The sequence below is a fragment of the Plectropomus leopardus genome, chromosome 20, assembly GCF_008729295.1.
Source record: "Plectropomus leopardus isolate mb chromosome 20, YSFRI_Pleo_2.0, whole genome shotgun sequence".
Taxonomy (NCBI): Eukaryota; Metazoa; Chordata; class Actinopteri; order Perciformes; family Serranidae; genus Plectropomus; species Plectropomus leopardus.
In genome coordinates, this window is record NC_056482.1 from 27,943,831 (window position 1) to 27,968,766 (window position 24,936).

The 24,936-nt window shown below is 38.1% G+C and overlaps 1 protein-coding gene across 1 annotated transcript; it reads left to right on the plus strand.

Moving 5' to 3' along the window:
- Positions 1–2,961: 2,961 nt before the first annotated feature.
- On the plus strand, positions 2,962–24,936 carry LOC121960150 (WD repeat-containing protein 7). The gene is made up of 9 exons (XM_042509755.1): positions 2,962–3,021; positions 4,307–4,322; positions 4,414–4,600; positions 13,425–13,542; positions 14,403–14,552; positions 14,902–14,984; positions 15,734–15,833; positions 22,212–22,316; positions 23,806–24,936. The coding sequence occupies exons 1-9, from the start codon at positions 2,962–2,964 to the stop codon at positions 24,007–24,009; spliced, it is 1,023 nt and encodes a 340-aa protein (XP_042365689.1). The 3' UTR covers positions 24,010–24,936.

Here is a 24,936-nt window from a genome sequence, read left to right on the forward strand (position 1 = left end):
CCTCCTCTATTCCTGCTTATTCCTCCCTCCTCCTCCTCCTGCGGCTCTAATCACCCTCTCCGTGTTAATGTGACGTGTTTACTGCTCTAACTAACAGCTCATTATGGCCGACTGATGCTTTGTCAATAGCTATTGGTTCATTTGGGTCCGGGCCTGCCTTTAAACAAAGATGTCCGCAGTGAGAAATGGACCCGAGTCTGGACCTCTCTCGCTTGCATCCCCCGCTCCCCTCTGGTCGGTCGGCGAGCGTGGGATGTAAATTTGAATCTCGATTCGGCCAATTACAGCACTGATTGTTAACGGCCGTCTCTAATAGTGCAGGGCAAAAAAATAATAGAGGTTTTTAAGCAAATGTGTCAGATTACACACACACACACACACACACACACGCCCACCCACAGTCACTGTCACCGCTCACTGCTGAACTTTGACCTCTTGACCTCTGAGGCCTGCTGGTTCAGCGTGTGAAGAGCACGCACGCATGTATTAACAGCGACCGCGGTTTGAATTTGACCTTTCGCCTCATGAGCATTCTGCATCCCGTCCTCCCACACAGACACCCGCCCACTTTATTTATTGATTATCAGGTTATTTGAAACTAATCTGAAGTTGATTTCCCATCAGGAGGACACCGAAGTTTGCAAATAACATCTATTATATTTTATACAACACAGATCCCAAATATGGTTTTAGCTTGTAGCATGTTAGGCTCATTTAGACCCTTTTTGTTTTTGGTTTCTATAATTAGGGTGTCTGCAGGTCTTTATGAATGAATAAATAAATCTGTATTTCACACATGTAAAAACAAAACAAAAAGAAACAAAACAAAACAAATAAAAGCAAACAGGCCTTCCAACCTAAATGCAGTGAACAAAACCAAAAGGACAAAAAAGAAAGCCTATACGTTAATCTCAATAACAATTATTCAAGCCGTTTAAACTTATATATCACAGGTTCGAAAAGCAGAAGGAAGAAGTACATACTGATTTATTTCTAACTCTTTAAATACATTCACATTCAACATAAGCATCCTCCCGAATTTATATACAACTAACTACAATAGTTTTATATATGTCCCAATTAAATATCAGCAGCTATCCCAGAGTCATAAATGTGTCTTGAGATGTCTTAAATTCAGTTTTTGACATACAAGACATCATAAAATCAGAATCAGAAAGGGAATTTCACTTACAATTAATTTTCTTTGGTTTTTGGTGCAAATATTAATTAATTAAATATTATACAGTAAGCATATTAAGAGGGATAAAAATGAGAATAATACCAAAAATAAGACAAAGTACTGCAACCCTCAAGAACTTCAATAAGAAAATAGCTACAGCTACAGTTTTGTGCAGAGATGTGCAAAAATGGTTTTGCAGGGAATAATAATAATAACAACTATTACTATTATTATTATTATTACTACTGCTATTATTATTAAAATAATAGGCAGGATCAAGACAGAATAAAAAGATGAGCTAAAAGAACATTGTAAAAGATAAATTAAAAGTACGATCAGTTTTATTTCAAGATAAAGAAATAAAAAATAAAAGACAGCAATGGCAACAATGTTTGTAAACCTTCATGCTAATAAAGCTGATTTTGAATTTGAGTTCACTGTTTGTACCAACATTGATGCATGTAACAAAAACTTGATTGATTTGAGCTCTAACTGGTGTCTCCTCACGTCGATCCCCAGCTGAGGGTCAAAGTTCACAGATTTAGTCACAACATGCCAACAACACGCATGTTCTGCATGTTTGTCTCTTTGCTAACAACATACCTGCTAACGTCATTAGCGCTGACGTCCGTCTCTTACTGTCACCCATAACAGTGTAGCACAGCGATGCTAACACGGTTAGCGCTCTGTCTGTTGCTGCAGGTATATTGCAACAGTCGGACCATGCGATGCTAACAGGGTTAGCCTGTAGCTGTATCTTTCATAGTCCCCTCCATAGGCTGGAGGAAATATAAACCAATAAGGAAAAGGGGTTTAGCCATTTAAGGCGGGTTGATGATTAAATACCAGCAGATCCAGATGATGAGATTAGCCGTGTGTGTGTCTGGAGACTGTAGGACCTTTAGAGCCACCGCAGGATTATAAATACTTATCGTGAATGATCTGTTTTATATTATGTTTCTTCATATTATGACCGTTTAGCATTTCCATTTCAAGTTAAAATACAATAAACTGTATTGATTTCTGAGTGGACTCAAACAGTAGAAGAAGAAAAGAGCCGTCCTGACGTTAATGTAGAGCAGAGATACAAGACTCGCTTTGCTTTGGGGACCACTTTTGAGGCCAGGGGCCACTCGCTGCAGCAACATACATGTTTATAGGATTTTAGGATGTTTCTATGACTTGAGAATGTTTTAGGATTTTAGGACATTTTTAGGCATTTAGGACATTGCTAGGATTTTAGGACATTTTTAGGCATTTAGGACATTTCTTGGATTTTAGGGTGTTTATCAAATTATAGGATGTTTCTAGGATATTAGGAAATTTCTAGAATATTGCTAGGATTTAAGCAAGTTTATAGGATTTTAGGATGTGTGTAGGATTTAAGACATTTCTGGGATTTTAAGAAGTTTTTAGGGTTTTAGGACATTGCTAGGATTTTAGGACGTTTCTCAGACTTTAGATATTTCTAAGATTTTCAGATATTTCTTGTCATTTGGGACATTGCTAGGATTAAAGCACGTTTGTAGGATTATGGGATGTTTGTAGGATTTTAGGACATTGCTAGCTACCTGACGGCCTATCAGGGCTGTAAGTTGAGTATCACTGATGTAGAGTGTCGGGGAAAATCTTAATGCCACAACAATGCAACGCTTGACAGATTTATCCGAAATATTTTGCTCTTACGTCACTGACTTTGACCAGTTAATGACAACAGATCTTCGTTTTGCGTGTAAACATTTCTGTCCTGCGTCTCTCCGTCTCAATCTGCCTCTGACTTCATGTTGTTGAAGCACTTTGGGAAGAATCTGCTAAAAGCTCTGGACCTCAAGCCTCAGTGGGTGAGACAGACAGAGACGGACAGACAACCGGGGGGAGGAGGGTGTGTGTCTCTGTGTGTGTGTGTGTGTGTGTGTGTGTGTGTGTGTGTGTGTGTGTGTGTGTGTGTGTGTGTGTGTGTGTGTGTGTGTGTGTGTGGTTGGGGGTGTTATTGAGGGATGGGGGATATTTTCAGGATCCTTAATGGTCAGTCTGTCCCCACAGAGACTGGCTCAAATGTCAGGTCAGCTATGAAGTGACCTCCATCCTATGAGCTGTCTTTATCCTCTCAGTGTGTGTGTGTGTGTGTGTAGCAGTGAAGTTAAATCTTTTTTTTACCCAAACCTCATTGGAAACATTAGGATTTATGATTATTGTTTATAGGAATTTATGACTTATAGAAATTACATGTTGCTGCTGTGGTTGTGGCTTCGATGCTACAGTGACACTGAGGCTTTAATCATAATATAACATAATCACATCATTTATTTTGATGTTAGTGTTGAATATGCACTATCCCCCCATTATTAAACACATATATATTTAGTTATTGTTATAGTTATAATTATAGTTATAGTTACAATTATTGTTACAGTTATACTTACAGTTACAGTTATAGTTACAGGTATAGTTATAGTTATTGTTACAGTGTTTCTTATTGTTAGTTACAGTTATAGTTATAGTTGCAGTTATTGTTATTGTTATAATTATATTATAGTTATAGTTTTAGTTTTAGTTACAGTTATTGTTACAGTTATAGTTATAGTTATTGTTACAGTTATTGTTAGTTATAGTTACAGTTATAGTTATAATTACAGTTATTGTTACAGTTATAGTTATAGTCATCGTTCTTGGTGTGGACGGCCCTTAACTGATACAAACATGGTCATTTTGGGAGGTGTTTTCTTTTAATGTCCTATTTCAGCAAAAATCCTGAAAATGTAAGAAATTGGATGACATATAAGCTGATACGGCTTTAGTATCTCGAGTATGAATTCATCTGAACACCTTTTTTGTTAAGATTTTTTGGGGGGCGTTTTTGCCTTTAACTGATAGGACAGCACAAGTGTGACAGGGAGAGGGGATGACCTGCAGCAGAGGGCCAAGGCCGGAGTCAAACCCGCGGCCACAGCCTCTATATATGAGGTGCCCACTCCATCCACTGAGCCACCAGGCACTCCATCTGAACACCTTTAACACATTTAAATTCTCTTTTTTCCTAACATAATTCACACCTGCAACAAAAGGAGAAAATAAATTGTGAAGAGCTGATTAAGTCACATAAAATGTCCTGTAACCTTTTTGTAGGTTCGACCTCCACAGAGTAACATCGAGCTCCTGTCATTTTTTAAATAAAGCCTCCCTCCTGACTTAATTCTACTTTACTCTAAATCTACTGTTTCTGCCGTCTGCAGGTAAGGCGCTGACCTTCCTGCTGCTGCAGCCTCCCAGCCCCAAGCTGCCTCCCCACAGCACCATCCGCCGCACCGCCATCGATCTGATTGGCCGAGGCTTCACCGTGTGGGAGCCCTACATGGACGTGTCGGCGGTGCTCATGGGACTGCTGGAGCTCTGCGCTGACGCCGAGAAGCAGCTGGCTAAGTGAGTTCACAGCAGCACACACAAACTCAAATCCTGCTGAAATTTTGAAGCAGATAAAACAACCGAATATATGAAGAAAACAGTAAAGGGACCTGAGGAAATTACATGCTTGAAATCTGAATTGTTTCATTGTTTCCCAAGAAATACAATTTGTTTGAGAGTTTCTGCAGGACCTCCTTTATTTTAAAAATAATGTCATCAAATGCCACAGAAACGGCGGCTATACCAAATGTCAGTGTAAAAGAGCTCAAGAAGTGACTTCAGTTTGGCTTTGACAAGACTTAGAAGTTGTCGACTTGTCTCAATTAACATCCGACGTGACTTGAACTTGCGTTAACAAGAGTTGTGTTTTTGTCTTGACTGAGTTTGACTTTAAAAGGTAAAAGTTAAAATATCCTGTTATTTTAATAATCAGCATGCAGAGAACATAACTTTTAGGGCTCGCTTTAATTTTTTGTTTTTGATGGTAAAAAAAACACAAAAAGATGAAGATATTTTCATTATACTACATGCAACATGGATTGTGACAGTGCATCTAGTGGAAATAGCATGTATTTTCTCAATATACCAAATATATTAAAAAATGACAAATTCCAAGACAAAAGCCCAGAAATAATACAATGCATGTTTTATGCTTTGGAGTTTCAATGGAGCATTTTTTTTGCACTTAACAGTATGGATATAACAATTTTGTTTATTTTGTCTTTAGAGTTATTGTAGGAGCTGAGCTGGAAATTAACAGATTAAACAAAAATCCACAATCCTGCCAAAATGTATACCATTTACACCAACACAGCCAAAATTATCAAAAAAAATGAAAAAAAATGAAAAGCATGTAAAATTCGCCAAACAGTCCCTAAGGGTTAAAAAAAAAAACAGAAAGTTAAGGACGCCAAGGGAATGACCTGGAAAAATGCTTAAGAAATAACAAAACTCTGTAATCTAATTTTCAAACATATTATTATAAATATAGTTAAATGGGCACTTTCCCCTTGCTTAAAAAAAAAATTCTTGCTATTTGCAGCATATTTCTCACAAGTTGCTCTCTGCCTTTTCTCCCCATGTTTTCAAAGAAATAGAACCAATTTTCCCAGGGTTCAAATATTAAGATATTTGTGAAAGTCACAAGAAAATTGACGTTAATCCAGATTTCAAAGGGTTAAAACAACAATATACAACAAAGAAGCCCCAAAACTTGAGCTGTCTTTTGTTTTATTCTCTTCTCCCCTCACTTTTTCTCCCTCTCTCCCTCTATTTTGCAATCAGCACAAATCAGCCGAATTTCGTTTTGCCACAGTTATAATCATCCGTGTGAAACAGTGTGCTGCACGTTTATAGTTATATGGATTCAGTGATAATTTTCAGTAATTGAGTTAATGCAGTTTCTCTAGGAATTCAGCTGTACTGTGGGTGCATGCACAGAAAAACGAAGCTCATATTTGGATTTAAAAGCTACAAAAAAGATGTAAATATACACTTAACATAAAAAATTTAGTTTCAAGACAATCCCGCGTTTCTGTTCAGGAGCTGACTGTTTGATTCATTGTTTGTGTTGCTCTGAACAGCCTGTGTATAGATACAAACATAAGAACACACACACACACACACACACAGAAACAGTCGTGCATTATAGAGCCGACACACAGAGTTATGGAAGCCAGGCTGTAATCTGATTACAGGACATTATGATGATGTAACGATGTCTGCGTTGCTCTGACATGTGAGTCCTCTGTCTGTGTGTTTGTGTTCTCGTGGGGTCGTGATCTTTCTCCAGAAAACTAGCGGTCAGATTGTGGAACTGTTTTCCTTTGAACTCTTTAGATTTTTAATCCGTTAGTGCCTGGATCGATGCTTTTCACAAGCATTTATACCTCTAGAACCTGAGCTCCATACTGGTTGCAATTATTTGTATTTCGTATGAAAATGTGGAGGATAAGGCAATGAGCAACTCGGCAAGAAATGTCCAGCATTAAAGGTGACAAGAAAACAATGTGAGGATTAGCTTTGAGCAGATTCGTAGATGTTTAACTTTTATTTATTTATTTTTTAATTTCAGGTTTTTGTAATTTTGTTTTACTAATTTCTTGCTCACTTTTGGGTCATTTTTTGTTAAGTTGCTCATTGCGTTCTTCCCTTGTGTTTGCAAGAAATCAAGCCAATTTGCCTATGTTTCAAAGGGTTAATGACAAGTTCACCTTTACTCAGCTGTGTTACAAGTTTAAATTGTGACTGAGAATCAGGTGCTGGTGCTGGCAGGCGGCGTCCCAGACCGGCGTCGACACGACTGTAATCATAGCCTACCTGCTGCGGATGACCTTTCAGCTCGTGACACCTTTGAGTGACCTCTCGTCCCACTCGGATTGTTACATATGATGAATATGTACATATAATAAACATAACCAAAACATTTTCCTCTTCAGATTTACTCTTGCAAATTTGGCTTGAGACAGACAGTGAGCAACTTAAGAGAAAACAACCCAAAAAATACCAATAAAACCTGTAAAAATTACAAGAAAATCACATAAAAATGAGGGGGGAAAATGAATAAGGAAGTTATCTAAAAAGTGCTTAAATAATAATGATAATTCTTTAAAATGAATGCAGAAAAGTTCTCACCAAGGTGGTCAGTGCCCTTTTTTCCCATTTTGTTGAGATTTTATTGATTTATTTATGATTTTATTTTTATATTTAAGATTATTTTGGGGCTTTTTTTGCCTTTTTATATGATGTCAAGACAGCTTAGGCGTGAAAGAAGGAGAGAGAGGGGATAACATGCAGCAAAGGGCCGAGGCTGGGATCGAAACCCGCCGTCCTTTACCGCAGCGAGGATGTAGCCTCTCTATGTATGCCGCCTGAGCTCCTGGACTTTCTTTTGAAAACATGAGAAAAAAGAGTTTTTTTCTCATGTTTTCAACAGAAAGCAAACCAATTTGCTCAGAATTCGAGGTTTAAATACTTGTGAAGGCATCTGAACACGGCACAGGGTTAAACTGCTGTTGCTGATTGCAGACTCTGATGCTGTTGACAGCATCAGAGTCTGCATGACAACCAGCAGCGCTGAGGTCAGAGGTCACGGCTGGCTTCACACAATCAGAGCGAGGCTGTGGTCGAGTTAATGCAGCGTTTTGTATGAGTCAAGTTCAGAGGTCACAGAGAGAAGGTAGTTCAGTGGTATGTTTTCATGTATGATGGTACAAAGGAGTGTGTGTGTGTGTGTTTGTTTGTGTGTGTGTGTGTGTGTGTGTGTGTGTGTGTGTGTCTCCTCCTCCGCGCTGAAATCTAACATGAGTTGATCGTATTAGGGCTGAAACTCGAGCCGGGTCAGTCTGGTTAAATGAGTATAGATATGTCTGCTGCCACTCTGCGTGTGTTTGTAGGAAAGAAAACAACCAAATCAAATTTGAACAGAACAGAAAGTGAAGAGAACTTAAACAGAGTCAGATATAAAGATTCTTATAATATAGTTAACATAAGGACAAATCTAGAAATCTGGAGTGAAAAGTTAGAAACTGTATTAAGTTCTGTTATTCATCATCTTTGACAGACCTGATTTAAGTCATGTGTGTGCGTGTACGTGTGTGTACGTGTGTGTGCGTGTGAGATAATCACTTCTCAATAGGCAGACTTTTGAAAAAACTCCTGCTGCTGAAGACGAGTTTTAGGAAAATCTTGCAGAGTATACATGTAATATGATCATGTGAAATAATTTGCCCGATATTTTAAACTCTTTGTCATCACTACCAACTCAGATTCATTTAATTCATATTGATTCAGGGTTCAAAATATGGTAAAATCATGCTTCATGTCTATTTTTGTTGAAAAAAATACAAAAATTGAATAAAGAAGCTGCCACGTGTAAATAATAAAAGTGGAATAGTTGGAAAAAGGCCTCTGAAACAGTGAATTTGTAAATACAGACGTGTCGACGTCCTGCAGGGGAATTTAAAGGCCTCTCACTGATCTGAATCTGGCTCTCATCTGATCACAGTGTGCCGTGTTTGTTGTCGCCACCGCAGAGATAAACGCATGTTTTAATGTGTTTGTGTGTGAGGTTGACAAAAACACAATGTAAAGAGAGTATTTATCCCTGCATGTCAATACACACAATCGTCCTTATGTGTGTTTTTGAAAAATGGCATTTGTCATGCAGAGAGGTAAATCAATGTTTGAGTAATCTGTGTGTGTGTGTGTGTGTGTGTGTGTGTGTGTGTGTGTGTGTGTGTCATGCAGAGATAAGTACATGTTGTTCGCACCATGGATCCCGACTCATGAGCACAACAGGATGTTTCCAAACTGATAAACAATGATCGGAAAACAACAGGTCACTGCTCAGAAAACAAAAAAAAATGGAGAAAATAAAGTTATAAACTCATAAATATCCGTTTAAAATGCGCAGGATTTTTGTGAGCCGTCAGTCAGTAATCCAGTTGTTTAACCCTTTGTAACCTGGATCAACATCAGTCGTCTTATAAAGCCTCTAAACATGGGTCGCCCGCTCTATCCACTGAGCCACCAGACGCCCCCAAAAAGTAGTTTTAAAACAGGAGAGGATTATTAGAAAGTTATCCCTAAAACCAGGGAAAAATGTCCAGAAAATTATATATTTTAATTGTAATGATTTTAGATTTAGATTTTAGATATGATAAATTTGTAAAATCAATACGTAATTGTTCATTTTCAGTACTCTTTTACGTCTTTTTTTTTTTTTTTTTACTTACTTTCAGATAATTTTCTTTTAACTTAGTTTACCAACTAGATATTAACATTTTTGAATAGCTCAACGTCAAATCTTATCATCTGGATTTATTAGTCTGATTTTGAGGAATTTGTTTAAGTCCGATTTCAGTCAGACTGACATGTCTGCGTGATTTAGAAAAGTCCAGTTTTCATCCTACTAACACAATAATTCAGCTTTTTCTAACATCATATGAACGTACCGAGTGACTTACCACCACCGAAAACTGACAGTGAAACTAAAGTTTGAGCTCGCATCGTTTCCTTTTGTTATTCTCAGATAATTTTGAGATAATTTCTCCTTTCTTCTTAATATTTGATAAGTAACCTTTGCTTTGAGTGAATGAGTGAAGTCATTGAAAATGAAAAATTGTTTTAAAAAAATTTAAAAGTCATTAAATTTCACTCGGTAATGTCTCTATAAATCCTGTTTTAAGGCTTTGTTGTTCCTAACTTTACTTAGAAAAGTGCAATGTAAAGTCGTAGTGTACTTTTTAATAATAGTAATAATAATTTGTATTTGTAGAGCGCTTTTCACAATGCTCAAAGACGCTTAACAGAGACAAAAACAAAGTCAATTTTTCCATAAATACATAAGCTTATTGTTATTAATAGCCTATAAATTTCCCACAAAAAGAGGCATAAATGTGCACTCCAGCCAACAAGCCATTTCTTAAAGCAGCCAGTAAACCCTGCAGTTAGTAAACCGTCAGCAACTCACTGAGCAAACCAGCCAGTCAGCCAGTAAACAGTCAGTCAGTAAACAGTCTCTCACACACACACACACACACACACACACACACACACACACACACACACACACACACACAGTGTTGGTTTCTAGCAGCAGTGACTCTCATCATGTGATCGAGGTTATTCACTCCTCCCTCACACACAAAAATCAATACTTCCAATCCTCGCTGTGTGTATGTGTGTGACTCAGTATTGACTGGATAATGTCAGCGTGATACTGGCTGTGAAAGCAGTCATGTTGCCACATTCGCACACACACAAACATACACTGAACCCTGTGTGTGTGTGTGTGTGTGTGTGTGTGTGTGTGTGTGTGTGTAATTCTTGTCAGCTCAACATGCTGTAAATTCAGTTTTAGAACAATTTCAACAATCTGATCTCATAATCTATTCACAGTTTCATTTTTAGTAGGGCTGCAACTAAGGATTATTTTTATTATTGATTAATCTGCATATTGTTATTTATCATTTTGTCATTTTGATAGAAAACAGTAAAACATGCCCTGTTTTAATCCCCAGAGCCCAAAGTTACATTTTCATAGGGTGTGTTTTGTCTGACTAACAATTCCAAACATTTAAAGCTATTTAGTTTATTGTCATGTATGAATAACAAAGTAGGTATCAAATTTTCACATTTAAGAAACATGAAATCAGCAGATTTCAAGATTTTGTGCTTAAAAAGCCACTTTTTTTGCATACTTAAAAGACTAATGTGATAATTCTATATTCAAAATAGCTGCCAATTAATGTTGTTGCTGCCGGTTTAATTTTTATTATTTATTTTTAGGAAAATTCCTATTTTATGGTTTAATTTTGTATAAATTTTCTTTTTATTTGTGTGTGTTAGGCACAGCAAACTGCTCAGCACTAAACAGGCAGAAATAGAGATTAATTGTTTTAGTACATATACAATCCAGAGCCTGAAAATCACATAAAATTTTCGGGGGAAATCTCACCTTAAATGCTTCACATGCAGGGATTTTTGCACATTTATACTACTGTCTTGTCCTGTTTTTGTTTTGTTTTTGAGTTTTCCAGAAACTTGTTTTGGGACTGCTTCTTTGCTGTAGTGAAATTATCTTTATATCTGTCCGAGGAGCCGGAGTGCAAAGGTGTAGATTTCCAAGAGCATGCAATAATATGAACACAAGCATTTGCATTTAAAACATAAAAACGTACAAAAACCTTGACACCACTGTACGGTGTCAAACTGAACAGTGTGTTTTGTGAACTGTTACACCGCAAGAATTTACTCATTTTGACTGTCAGGTTAGGATTTATAGCGCGGCTGTTGTAATAAATGGATACATATGTAGCTCAGGTGTACCTAATAAAGTGGCCACACTTCAAATTTTGTTTTCAATAATGGCAATGACACTGTGTGTGTGTGTGTGTGTGTGTGCGTGCTCCTCAATGACTGTAATAATAATCCAGATTATTGCATTACACGCTCTAAACGTTGGTTATTAACCTCAGTGCTTCTCGGTACAATTAGCTCCCTGCTCCGCTGCTGCCTTATATCAACATCGTGACTGTTTCCAATTACAGCCGCCCCTCTAAACGAAATTAAACATTTCAATATTGCTGATATATTGCCAATATATTACCGGTATTAATTACAGGTGCCGTAGCCGTGATCTGTAATCAGAGGAGATGAATCGTGCAGCTCGGCCGGCCGCACACCCATCACTGCCTCCCTCACTCTCTTTTTCTCCCCAGAGTCGTTTCTTAACAAGGTGGCCTCGCTCGCCCCCTCTCTCTCTCACACACACACTCAGAGGGGTGTGTGGCCAGCTGTTAGGGTGTGTGTGTCTAATTCCTGTTGCATTGTGGGAGTCCATTATGCCGTCGTCTGCTGAATGGCTCCCATTGACTCGGCCTTGACATTATAAGCTGCCCGCTAATCTCTTCACTCCATATATTAGTAAGGCTCGATCTCTCGCTCTCTCTCTTCGCCGCCTCTCTCGGCCTAATCTCGTTTTCTTCCCCTCTCTCTATAAAATCAAATATTTACATCTCTCTCTGCGTCTTTAGATCATCAGAAAGTCTTTCTTTAAAGAATAAGGCTCATGATATTCTACGTTATTGTCAACAAATCCCATGAAAAGACCAAAACCAACAATGAATGTATCTATTAGCAAATACTGCGTGTGAATCAGATCCTGATGTATCGCCTCCTCTGTGCCACAGAGCACCGTTGTTGTCCAAAAACTTGTAAAACAATGATTCCCCCGACCTTTAAGCCGACTTTATAAACATTATTATAATCTTACTTTTGAGAAAATTCACTTTTTTGCAATAGGGCGTTTATATTTATTAGTTTTTTTGAAATTAAAACAAACATGAAGAATTGAAAAAAAAGGTACAAAATAAAAAATAAATAAAAAAGGGTGGTACCACTGCATTCAGTTTGCAACTTTTGATGCATTAACTTAAGAGCAGCCCACTGAACACCTCTTTCTCTTATAGTCTGTCCATTTTTGTCCAGCGTTGTGCATGTGTCCCTGCTTTAGTCGGTTTTTGCACAGAAGATAGTTCCTCTACGATGTCCGTCTAATGTCCTGAACTGTGCTCAGAAGTTTTTATTCTGTATGTTGACCTTTTTTTTTGACCTACATAGAAAAAATGGACACCATTGATACCACATTCTTGTAATTCTGATCCCTTATTATATATAGTTTACCCCCTTTTTTCATAATTTTTAACTTATTTTTTAAATCATTTGTTATTATTTCTATGATTTTTTTGTGTTGAATTTGTAATCATACTTTAATTTATTTTGTGTCTCACCTAATATCATTGTTATGCTAAATTTGTACTTTTAATTGTCTGTGTGACTGCAATTCTGTTTGTTGAACGGCACAGTGGGAATGGAGCTCTGTTGGAGCAGAAACACTGTATTTATATGACTTTAAAATGCTAATAAAATAGTCCTTGAGCAAAAACAAAACAAAAAAAACAAACAAAAATGCAACAATTGATTGACTGAAACCTTTATTTCCAACATGTACCTTTTTTTCCACCAAGACCAAAAACATACAAACCAAAAGAGGAATTGTGCATAATAAACAAAACCAAAATAAAATGAATAAAAAGTCAAATCTAATGATTGAAAAGGAGTGTGAAGAAGTAAACAATGTGCAAGTGTTGAACACACTCAAAATATTTATGTTTTTATCTGGATAAAGAGCCCCTGGTGTTCAATTTTTGCTTTGGGTGTTAATTTTTTCACAACCCCAGACATGTTACAAAAATGCTTCTGTCTGTAGTTTGCATTTAGAAATAGATATATATTTTTGGCATATGATTGACAGCTGTGTCGCTCTCTCTCTCTGCAGTATCACCATGGGTTTGCCCCTCAACCCACCGGCCGATTCTGCTCGCTCAGCACGCCACGCCCTGTCTCTCATCGCCACTGCCCGTCCACCGGCCTTCATCACCACCATTGCAAGAGAGGTGAGACTGAACCTTTAAAACATCTTCATAAAAGATCCACATTATCCAGATTAGAAGTACATTTAAGGGATAGTTTTTTTTAAAAAAAGTGTATTATCTACAGTACATTGCAGTCGATACGGCTGCCTTGATCACTTTGTGTTATTATGTGACTTTGGCGTTTTAAAGGGCAGCAGCTCCTGTGTTCAGTGAGGTAAAATTACTGTTTTTGTCAATGGAGTTTGGTGACTTTGAAGAGAGATTAGATAATGACTTCAGTTCCCCAAAAATGACTGTCCTGAGGGATAAAATGGTGAAATATATAAATAAAGCATACACTTAAACTTTTCTATTTTTATTTTTTTAATTTAATTGACTTTAAAAAACCCGAATTTTGCTGCTGCCTCCGTCCACAGCAGTGAATTACTTTCATTTTGCTACTCCCGTGTGCTACTCCAGATCGGTACGTAACACACTGACTATGGACGAGCACAAACTCACTTCAGAAAATCTAAATGATCTCTTTAAGATCTTTCTGGCAAGTAAAAAAGGAAGAATGCAGTGCTAAAGCAAAAACATATATATATAGTGTGCACACCTGACTATTGACAAATTAAAAAATCACAAACATTTATAACTGAAAAACTCAGATGAATGAAAACAGTTTGGTAGAAAAGCATTTTTATATTTCATTATCTGTACCAAAATTCCTGTATGACATTTTTAGCAGTATTGAAAAATTTCACACAACATATTTAGCTAAAGCACACCAACCAACAGAGGAACTAAACCACTGATGAAAAGGCTTCAGACACTGTGAGTTCCTCTTTCATAAACTCCTCCAGTAATTAAAGATATGTGTGTGTGTTTTTGTTTTCCAGGTTCATCGATACAACGCAGCTCAGGCGAACTCTCAGTCGCAGCAGAACGTTCACACCACCACTCTGGCCAGAGCCAAGACCGAGATACTGCGCGTGATCGACATCCTGATAGAGAAGATGCCCGGAGACGTCGTGGATCTGCTGGTCGAGGTAAACAAATCACCTCTTACATCTCAGAATTAACAGCAAAGACAGTCGCACTGCACATTTGGCTTTTATAGACCTGCGTATTTAAGATGGCGTCTCGCACTGAAGTCTAGTCTTTCCGGTCAAAATGTAGCTTTGGTGACTTAAAAAAGTGATAACTGGAGTCTTGCAGTGTGCCAGATAATTTTTTGGCTCAGCACCTGCTCCAAGTTTGGATTGGATGTGCGTGCATACTTTTGTTTACGTATATTTGGCTTTTAGAAAACGGTTACCAACATCTCTGAAAAACGTTGAAATAATTGTCCATAGCTGCAACACAAAACACATTGAGATATGATCTCCTCTTCCTCAGGTGATGGATATCATCATGTACTGTATTGAAGGGTCTCTAGTGAAGAAGAAAGGCCTGCAGGAGTGTTTCCCTGCCATTTGCAAGTAAGTGTGTGTTTGTGTGTGTGTGTGTGTGTGTGTGCGTGCATGCGTGCGTGCGCGTGCATGCATGCTTGCGTGTTACCATGTTTCCCTTTAAGGTCAGTGGTGGTGAACTGGAAGTTAAATGACCAATTTGTATTCCAGTTCTTCTTCCTGTGTTAATAATTGTGTAATTAAAAAAAACAAAACATTTTCTTTCTTTCATGCCTCAAAGGTGAATGAAGAATCCAAAAACAGAGAAAATTCATGGGGAAATTCAAAATATCAATTTAAACAGCTCGTGCAGTGTAACCCAGGTCTAATTTATCCAGCCGTATGCTCAGTAATAACACAAACACACCAACAGATGGAGGCAGTAATAAACCAGCAGCTCCTGTAAACAGTAAAATAACTGTTTTTGTCAATGAAGTCGGGCTTTGAAGAGAGCGTAGACAAGTTTAACTTAACGTTCAGTTTTCCGTCAGAAATGGCTGCCTTTTTGGAAAGTGCTGTTGTTAAACATTGATCCTTATTTCTGTAATTCATCGAGAATTTCTCCATTTTTGGATTCTTTGTTCACTGTGTAGGCATATAAGAAAAACTTCTCTGCACAAATGTATCGTTTGATGTCATATTAGGGGTAAAGTACTTCCCAGACATGCTGTTGTTTCCTGTTTCTTTGTCTCGTTAAATCTTGCTGCTGTCTTTGCTAAATTAATGGATGATTTCCAGTTGAATATTTATGTATTGGTGTGAATTTGTTGTTTCTTCAGGTTCTACATGGTTGGTTATTGTGACCGCAGTCACCGCATCGCTGTTGGAGCTCGACAGGGATCAGTGGCCCTCTACGACGTCCGCACTGGAAAGTGTCAGGTACGTTTCAAACTCTGCTCATTTCATTGACTCTGTTTGAAGGTAACAGGAAAAAAAAGGCTCGAGCAGCTGATCAGTTTCTGAATGATGCTGAAGTCAAGGTTTCACCTGCTTGCTAGATTTATTAATTCATCCATAATCTGTCCAGTCGTCCGTAACTTATCTTTTGGCTGAAAACAGCAGGAGAGTGGAGGAGAGCAGTTACAATAAAAGGGAAATAAGGAGAGAAGGAGGAGGGAGGCAGCAGAGGAGTTGTGTTATTCCACTTATTTTTTTCTCTCAGTAACTGATTAATGATGAAGCAATGACTCTCCCCATCACGTTTTTGTCTTTGCGCACTTTTGTGTGTGAGCTTGTGCAGCGCGCGTGTTTGTGTGCACTCCCGTGTGAGTGTGTGCGTTGGTAATTTGCCGCGTATTGATTTGCAGTAACCTGAGCAGTCTAGTCTGGAGGAGGGGGTCATTTATATCTGATAACGGCACTGGCCCCTCTTCACCCGACATTTAGTTTGATTGTGTGTTTGTGCGTGTGAAGGTGTTAATGTTTGCGTGCTCGGTGTGAAGACAGCTTTTCCTTTGAGTGTTATTTGCAGTAATTAACATTAAATACATAATGACGCTGTGGAGGCGGTGTGTGTGAGGGCGTGAGTGTGAGAGTGTGTGTGTGCTGGAAACATTTCAGGCTTTTCATTTCAAAAGCAAGAAAACTATCATCGTCATTAACAGGGCCGGTATCTTTTAGGGTTTATTAGTTGTGAGTCTTATTGATTTGGGTACTTCTTGGTACTTAATGAATCATGTGTCAAAGTCTCGGCCAATTATTTCAGCTAGAAAAAAACTATGTTGGAAGCACAGACTGTGTAAAATAATGGACGTAGCTGTGTCACCCTCTGGTTTGTGGGCTCAAATTCTGTGTTTTCTGCCTTTAGCTCAAGCTGCTCTGCACTTAAATATGTGTAACTTTGGGCCTTAATGACACTTAAACTGCTGAGTTACTTAAATAAATCTGTGTCAAATCTGCATGATGAGCCTCGTTTAGTCAGATTGAAGATTTGTTTTGTTAATTTAATCAAAAGAGAGAAGTGAAAACAGAAAGAGAAGGAGTAGGTCTTAAAGATGGATGATGAGTTAAAAGAGGGAAAAGAGAAGACAGAAGAGAGTTTTTGTTCATCATCCATTTGTGTGTGTGCGTGCATGTGTGTGCGTGCATGTGTGTGCGCGTGCGTGTGTGCATGCGTGTGCGTATGTGTCCAACCGTAGCTAGCTAGTCCCTGCATGACCATCTGCCACAGCTTTGATCAGCCTCCGTGAACAGCCCTTTGTCAGCTGCATTACTCGGTGTGTGTGTGTGTGTGTGTGTGTGTGTGTGTGTGTGTGTGTGTGTGTGTGTGTGTGTGTGTGTGTGTGTGCGCGCGCGCGCATGTGTGTGTCTCCAGCTGCTTGCTCTGCTTCTTTAACAGACTCTACTGAGTCTACTAATTGAACACAAAGAAACAATCTGACTGATCTTTCTCTCCGTCTGCATCTGTTTCCTTCTGAAAGTGCTGACAGCAGAAAGCTCGCTCTGTAGCTGAAGGTGTGAAGGTGTGGCTGAAGGAGTAACTCAAGGTGTATCTCGGCCTCAGAGGTGACATCTCCCTCTGTACGGCCCGTCAGAAACTTGCCACTGTAGTTAGCCATAAGCTAAGGAGAGGACACCTCTCCTGCAGAACCATCTAGATAGAGCCGTTTTAGTTTTTTCATATCAGCCACCGTCGTTAACAACTCATCTGCAATAACCAGCATCGCAAAAGCACTAATTTGTAACCTAAAACTGCTTCATTCATTGTTTTTACCAGTGTAAATCACCAGGTCTGTTTGTTTTAGAGGAGGAGACCTTTGCCGATAATTGTAACCAGGAGAAGTTTTAGCTTGTTGCAGTCTGCAGTCCTCACCGCTAGATGTCACTAAATCCACCTAAATTTTGCACACTGTTCCTTTAATTACTACAGTGTTGTTGAAACGTAATGTTTTAATGTATCACCTACATGATAATGCACAAATGTAATCTATGCAATATTTGCAGAAACGTGCATTTCTGATATTTTTGGTGCCGTGGTTGCACGAATGCAAAGGTTTTTTTTCCTTATTATATTTAACCTTTTTTTCACTCAAACATTGATTGTATATATATATATATATATTATAGTAAATCACAAAGTAAAATAACGATGATAATAATAATAATAATAATAATAATAATAATCAATGATAGTAATAATAGTAATTAAAAAATACAGAAATACAATGAAAAGCAATGTTTTCACGTGAACAATTTTACCTATGCTCATTAAATCAAAAGACTCACATATTATATATCTATATATATGTGTGTGTGTGTGTGTGTGTGTGTGTGTACTGTATGTGTGTATATATGTATATATAGATATATATACCTGTATATGTATGTAAATACACACATGCAAATAAAAAATAAAATAATAAAAATTAAAAAAAAGACAGAAATAAAAGTAATTCTAAGAAAAAAAACATTATCAATTTTTTTTAAAAAAAAGCATATTAAACAAATCAGTATTCCTACATGCACAGCACAAAGGCAGCGCCTTCAATGAGTTTGAGACTATCATTGAATAGCGGCTTAACAGGCGGTTTTATAAATGTTTGTTTGTTTGGGCCCAGCCTCCCTCCTGCAGCGCACACTGACAGATCTGCTGCAGCTTTGGCCCATGTGGCCTCATGATGCAGCTCGATGTAAGAAAAACATCAATAGAAGCGTACTTGAATATGCAGCGTACGGTTCGTGAGTTTCAAACCACAGAACGTCAGCCTTTCTCAGACACAGGATTTGTGAATGATGCATCTTTCTGTGGAAACATCCTCCTATTGGTCATTCTAAGAGGAGGCGGGCTTTAAGAGCTGTCAGTCTTAGTCCACAAAATGGGATGAGCCTCTTGTGTGACGTACACACACACACACACACACACACACACACACACACACACACACACACACACACACACACACACACACACACACACACACACACACAGTGGAGTGCCCCAGGCGTCAGGTGTATTGAAGTACAGAGTGCTGTAAATGGTTTCAGTGTGCTTCACTGCTCTCTGATAGGCTGATTGATTTGGTAGGCAGTCCACCGTGACACACACATATAAACACACACTCACTGATCAAAATATATATGAAAACATCAATATTTGATGCACATTAAACAGTTCGACTCTGCAACCTGTTTCTCTTTTATACATGCATGTTTTTTTTTCGTCTTTCTCTTTCACCGGTTTCTCCTCATCTCATATCCTTAAAATGGTGTAAAATCAGTTGCATTTAGTCAAAATCAAATTTAATCACAGAGCACTTATTTTTAGCATGCTGTTCTTGCAGCCCGGTGCTCTGATTGTACAGTTTTCATGTTACTGTCAGGTGCAAAATTGCTCCAATATTTCACACTAAGTGGAGACATGTAGTGCATAGAGCCTGCAGTGTGCCACCAGAATACTTGTGCTCTTTTGCAGTTTTTTTTAATGTCACGATTAGTGAATCAATTGATACATTTACGATAGTTATTACAAATTCATTGAATTGAATTTGATTATACATTCATTACTTTTCCAATTAAAATTGTATTTTCTAAATGATGTCTTTAAAATTTGATCATCATATTCCATCTCACAGTTTATTTTTGTGCTGCTGTAACATTTAGAGTTTCCATTTTTGCCACAAAAACATTTAAGCAGCGTGAATAAATGAATGAATAACAAAGTCCAACCCTCGTAGCAGCAACAGGAGCTCTGATTTGGTGGATTTTATGCATCAGTTAGAGCCACGATTTTGGCAGGAATCATTAAGTGTGGTCAAAGGCTACATAGCACTCCAGAGGAATACTGGATTGTATTTAAGCCCGACTTAAATTAAAACACTTGCTTTGTCTGCTACAGTATACATATTAGTCAGTATACTCTGAATGTACTGCAGCTTACCTGAAATTATCACTAGAGTCTGGTTAGATGCAGGTGTGGTCCTTAAAGGAAAAGTTCACCAAAAAATGAGAATTTAGTCATTATCTACTCACCTTCCTGCTTATGCAAAGTTAGGTTAAGTTTTATAGTCCACAGAACACCGCCGGAGTTTCAAAGGGAAAAGGCGTTGCACTCATCTCCCAAATAATTGAAGCAAATGGTGACCAGGATTCAAATGTTAAAAAAATCCCACAAAATAAAAGTGTCCTGAAGCCACAGAAGTTGTCTCCATGCTGCTTGTCCGTTCACGTAATCCAAGACAAACGAGAGCTCGCGGTGTCCACGTGAAGCCCCCAACGAATGCCCAAAGTTGTTTTGAAAAAAGTCTTTTCTGAATATAAATTTTGAAACCTATTGGTTTGATTATTCTGAAAAACATGGCTAAAATTATGCAAAAAATATTATTATTAAATGTTTTTCTTCTTTTTTTAACCTTTTTTCTGTGAATTCTGAGTAATTATTTTCTTGTTTTTAACCTTTGTTTTTTTTTTTTCTTGTTGTATTTTAAGAAATCAAGCCAATTTGTTCAAGTTTCAAAGGGTTATATATTCTTGGGTTTTAGCTGATGAATGTTTTTAGACAAACTGTTGACTCCCCTTTTTTTGCCTTTAACCCATGCTGTGATGGGAAATGCGATTTGGGATCTCGCCAAAGAGAAAATAATAGAGGAGAAAGACAGTGAAGGATGGAAAGAAGGTTAAAAAAGGGATCATGAAAAGGTGAAAGGGAAGAGAGAAGAAGAGGTAGACAGGGATAAACGCTGGAAAGAAATCAAAATAATTCAGCTTTTTCTCAGCCAACAGTGCTGGAATCTAATAGGATTTCCCCTAAAAGAAGGAGGGAGAGAACGAATTAAAAAGATGAGATTTTCATTTCATTGGGTTATTATTTTTTTCTGCTTTAATCGCCACAGACGGGTTATTATTTCATGGTCTGAAGGCCCGAGGCGACGCATCTTAATCTCATCTGGAGGTGAGAGTTTGTAATCCCAGTCGCAGGCGGAGGCGGGGCGGGGATTTCTGGGAGGGCGTTTATTGCGTTACGCACCCTGCATCTGGTGGGATGCTTTATTGCGTTACACACGGCGCGGCGTCGCTTTATTTCGTCCCCTGAGTTCTGGAGGCGAATGGCAGCATCTGTTGGACCAGAAGCTGCCCGTCGTCTGATGGAATTATCTCGTCCAAACCAAACACTTACTGTCAAGGAGAATCTGGGCGTCGCGGCGGCAAAACGAGTTTTTTTTTTCCGAGACGCCTCGATGAAATTTCAGCAAGGACCAAAATTTGTTCTTCATCTCATCTTTATCACGAAACAGTATTTATTGAAGTCTGGGTTTAAACCTCGAGCTGCAGTTTGGGTTCATCAGCAACAGAAATCACGAAGGAAACTTGAGTTTCTTTCTCGTTTTAGCTACGACGGGTGATGGGGAGCGATGTTGTTTTATTTTTATAAAAACACTTTGATACTATGAAGTGGCTGTTTGTTCCAACATGTGAAAAGGCTCTATGAAACCTCAATAACACTGCGCTACACTTCATAAATTGATGAAATTGTGGGCCATACGAGCAGCACACACTCACGTAAACACACTTCTTATCGCAGACTGTCTCAATAAAGAACCACTAAAACGAACTGAAAACTCTGGAAACTTATAACATACAAAGACATGGTTCGGAGGGGGGAGTTATATTCCCTATAAGACAACCAGAGGAAATCTGTTTGCATTCAGCAAAACGAATAAAGCAGAAAGAGTTCAGGTTGTTTCGAGTGCTTGATGGAAAAGTCACAGGCTTTTAGCTTCGTAATAGAAAACAGTGCAACGTGTGCAAAGATAACAGAAACAAGACTGAAAAGACACATCAAATATTACGTTTTACTGTACAGAATTGTCTGTAATTGTCTGTAAACGCACTCGCCAGCGAAACAACCCAAGATTTACTCTCATTTGGCGTTATGCCTCATATAGTTGCATTTTTTTTTGTTAATAAAATATCACAATTTTTTTTCACGATAGACGATACATATCTCAATATTTTTACTAATACTAAAATACAATATAATTGAATGAACCACAGTTTAAATAAAATAGCTCCTGCCATAAAATAAAGTTACATAACCTGCTTTTGTAAAAAAAAAAAACTGTAATAAAATATTGTTATAGTGTTAAATAAAGGAGAGTATTAAGTTAAATAAAGTGCTGTTATAATTAAATAAATTGTTGATTTTTTTGACGACATTATACACTACACTTTCGGCAACCTACTATACTGTGATGTTTTTATCAGATTTTTGATGACATGCTATATTATGACCCGTTTTTTTTTGTCACTTTCTGTCTCTAGAACATCCACGGTCATAAAGGTCCAATCACAGCGGTGTCGTTCGCCCCCGATGGACGTTACCTGGCAACGTACTCCAACGCTGACAGTCACATCTCCTTCTGGCAGGTAAGTCACACCTACAGACAGATTTTTAGACAGAAAAAAAAAAATGCATGGACGAGCTTTTAGTAATGTTATTTTGTGTGTTGTTTTTAATCTTTTATCACATGCACAGACTAACACGTCCACTCAGACAGACACAACAGCTCTCATCGTCTTCCCAGAACTGTTATTTTGAATGAAAGGTCTTTACGACCTCTGACACGACTGTCTGCAGACACACACACACACACTAATGGCATTACTGTAAGCATAAACCGCTGCGAGCGCGCCGGCAAGACGGCTGCTGTGGTGATGAGCTGGCAGACGCTCTGTCGGTGTCTCTGTGCGTGTGTGTGTGTGTGTGTGTGTGTGTGTGTGTGTGTTTGGAGGGGCGGTGTCATCTCAGGAAACGATAGGGTTTCTACTCGCTGTTTTTCCTACTCTCTCACACACACACACACACACACACACACACACACACACAGAGGGCACATCGACAGGCGCTTCATGGGTTAATCTCAGTGTTTCCTCAGAGGGTTCAGCGTCACTAACAGGAACTGGTGATGAGGGCCTTCTTACCAAAATGTTCAATAACTTATATTTCACAACAAATATAGACAGTACAGTTTATATATATATAAGTACTTACTGAATGGAGCAAGTAAAAAACTAAATATATAGTGTTTTTTTTTTAAATTACTTTCACACTATTTATTGTTTTTGCTTTTTTGACAACATACTATACTATCACTTTTTTAACAAATTTTATATTATATATTATATTATTCTACGGCTATTGATGACATTGTTTACGGATGACCTTTTTATCACATTTTTAAATATGCAACACAATATTTTTTTTATCACAATGTCGAACATGCCATACTTCTGCACTATGACCTTTAAATCATGCTTTTGATGACGTACTGACATTTTTAATCACATTTGTCATGACATGCCATACTGTCTTTTTTTCACTTTTTTGGACTAATGATCTATGACCATTTTGTCACATTTTTGACAATATGCCAAACTAAGACCTTTTAAATTATAATTTTGATGACATACTATACTTTGACATATTATTATATTTGTAATGACATACTTTAATATGGTGTTTTTATCAAATCTTTGAGGACGTACTATACCATGACCTATTTGTCAAATTTTTGACAAAATACTACACAATGAGGTTTCATCATATTTTCGAGGACGTACTGTAATATGATGTTTTTGGGCCAATTTGGGTCATTTTTGACGACAACTATATACTATGATGTTTTTGTCACATTTGATGACATACACTACATTGTGGCGTTTTTTTGCCCTTTTTTTTTGGACATACTATACCAAAGCGTTTAACATTTTTGATGACAACAAAAACTGTGATATTTGGTGACCTCAGAGTGAGCTTTGTCGTCACTGGCCCCCGGGCTGTAGTAAACGCTGAACCCTGGCTGTGTGACGTTTCTGGGTGTTTTCTGCAGCCTCATGTGTCTCTCGTCCTCCTCAGATGAACACCAGTCTGCTGGGCAGCATCGGGATGTTGAACTCGGCCCCTCAGCTCCGCTGCATTAAGACCTACCAGGTTCCTCCTGTGCAGCCGGCGTCCCCGGGCTCCCAGAATCACCTGAAGCTCGCCCGCCTCATCTGGACTTCCAACCGCAACGTCATCCTCATGGCCCACGACGGCAAGGAGCATCGCTTCATGGTCTAAAGCGGACCTTAAACTCCAGCTGAGTCCTTCTTGTTGTATCTGTTTTCATTTTTTTGCTCCAAGGCAGAAATTCTGCAGCACGGATTCTCACAGTGGTCAGTTAGTTTCTGCATCAAATATGTATCCTGAGCAGCAACAATTGAGTCTAAAAATAAGTGAAGCTGATAGTAAAGACTAAGGTGGCTTGTCTTTGAAAAAAAAAGGACATTTCACATGAAAAATCTGAAGATATCAAACTACAGCTTGGCCAGAGAAGCCAGGTTTGGACCTGATGAACTTTTTGTTTTTATCTTCCATAGTGATAATTGTGAGGAAACTCACGCTGTAATTGGTTTAAAAGCCCTGCTGGAAGGCTTGTTTACATTATGATTTGCAATGATGTATTTTTTAGCTGTTAACATCTTCGTGTCATTCCCATTTTTTTGCTGTTTTTGCTGTTTTTGCCCGTTGTCACAGATCTCCTCTGTGCCATCTTGGGTCCCAGTTGTTGCTGTTACTTTATTTCGGTGCTAAATACAATCATCTCATCGTGAAATTTAAAGGCATTTGTGGATTTACTTTGCAGAAATGCTGATTGGAATATGGATTTAACATAGGGACCCTAAAATGAATCAATCCAATCTTCATTTTTTTTCTTTATATCAAAGGAGTCAAAAAATTAAAGGACACAATTAATTTCTTAATTTTTATTTGCTGCACTGAATTAACTCTAGAAGTCTGTTGAAAATATTTCAGAGGAATTCTCCGCCACTTTCTTGAAAGCTTTGCTTCTCTTCGCCATCTGGAAGGCAAGTACACTTTTTTCACATTTCAGACTGCCGCTCTGCTTTTGTGTGAGAGCGAGTTCTTTGGTGTTAGCTTTTACTTTTCTGACACCTTCCAAGCTTTTCCATCCTCTTCACATACACTCACATTTCTGCTTCACGC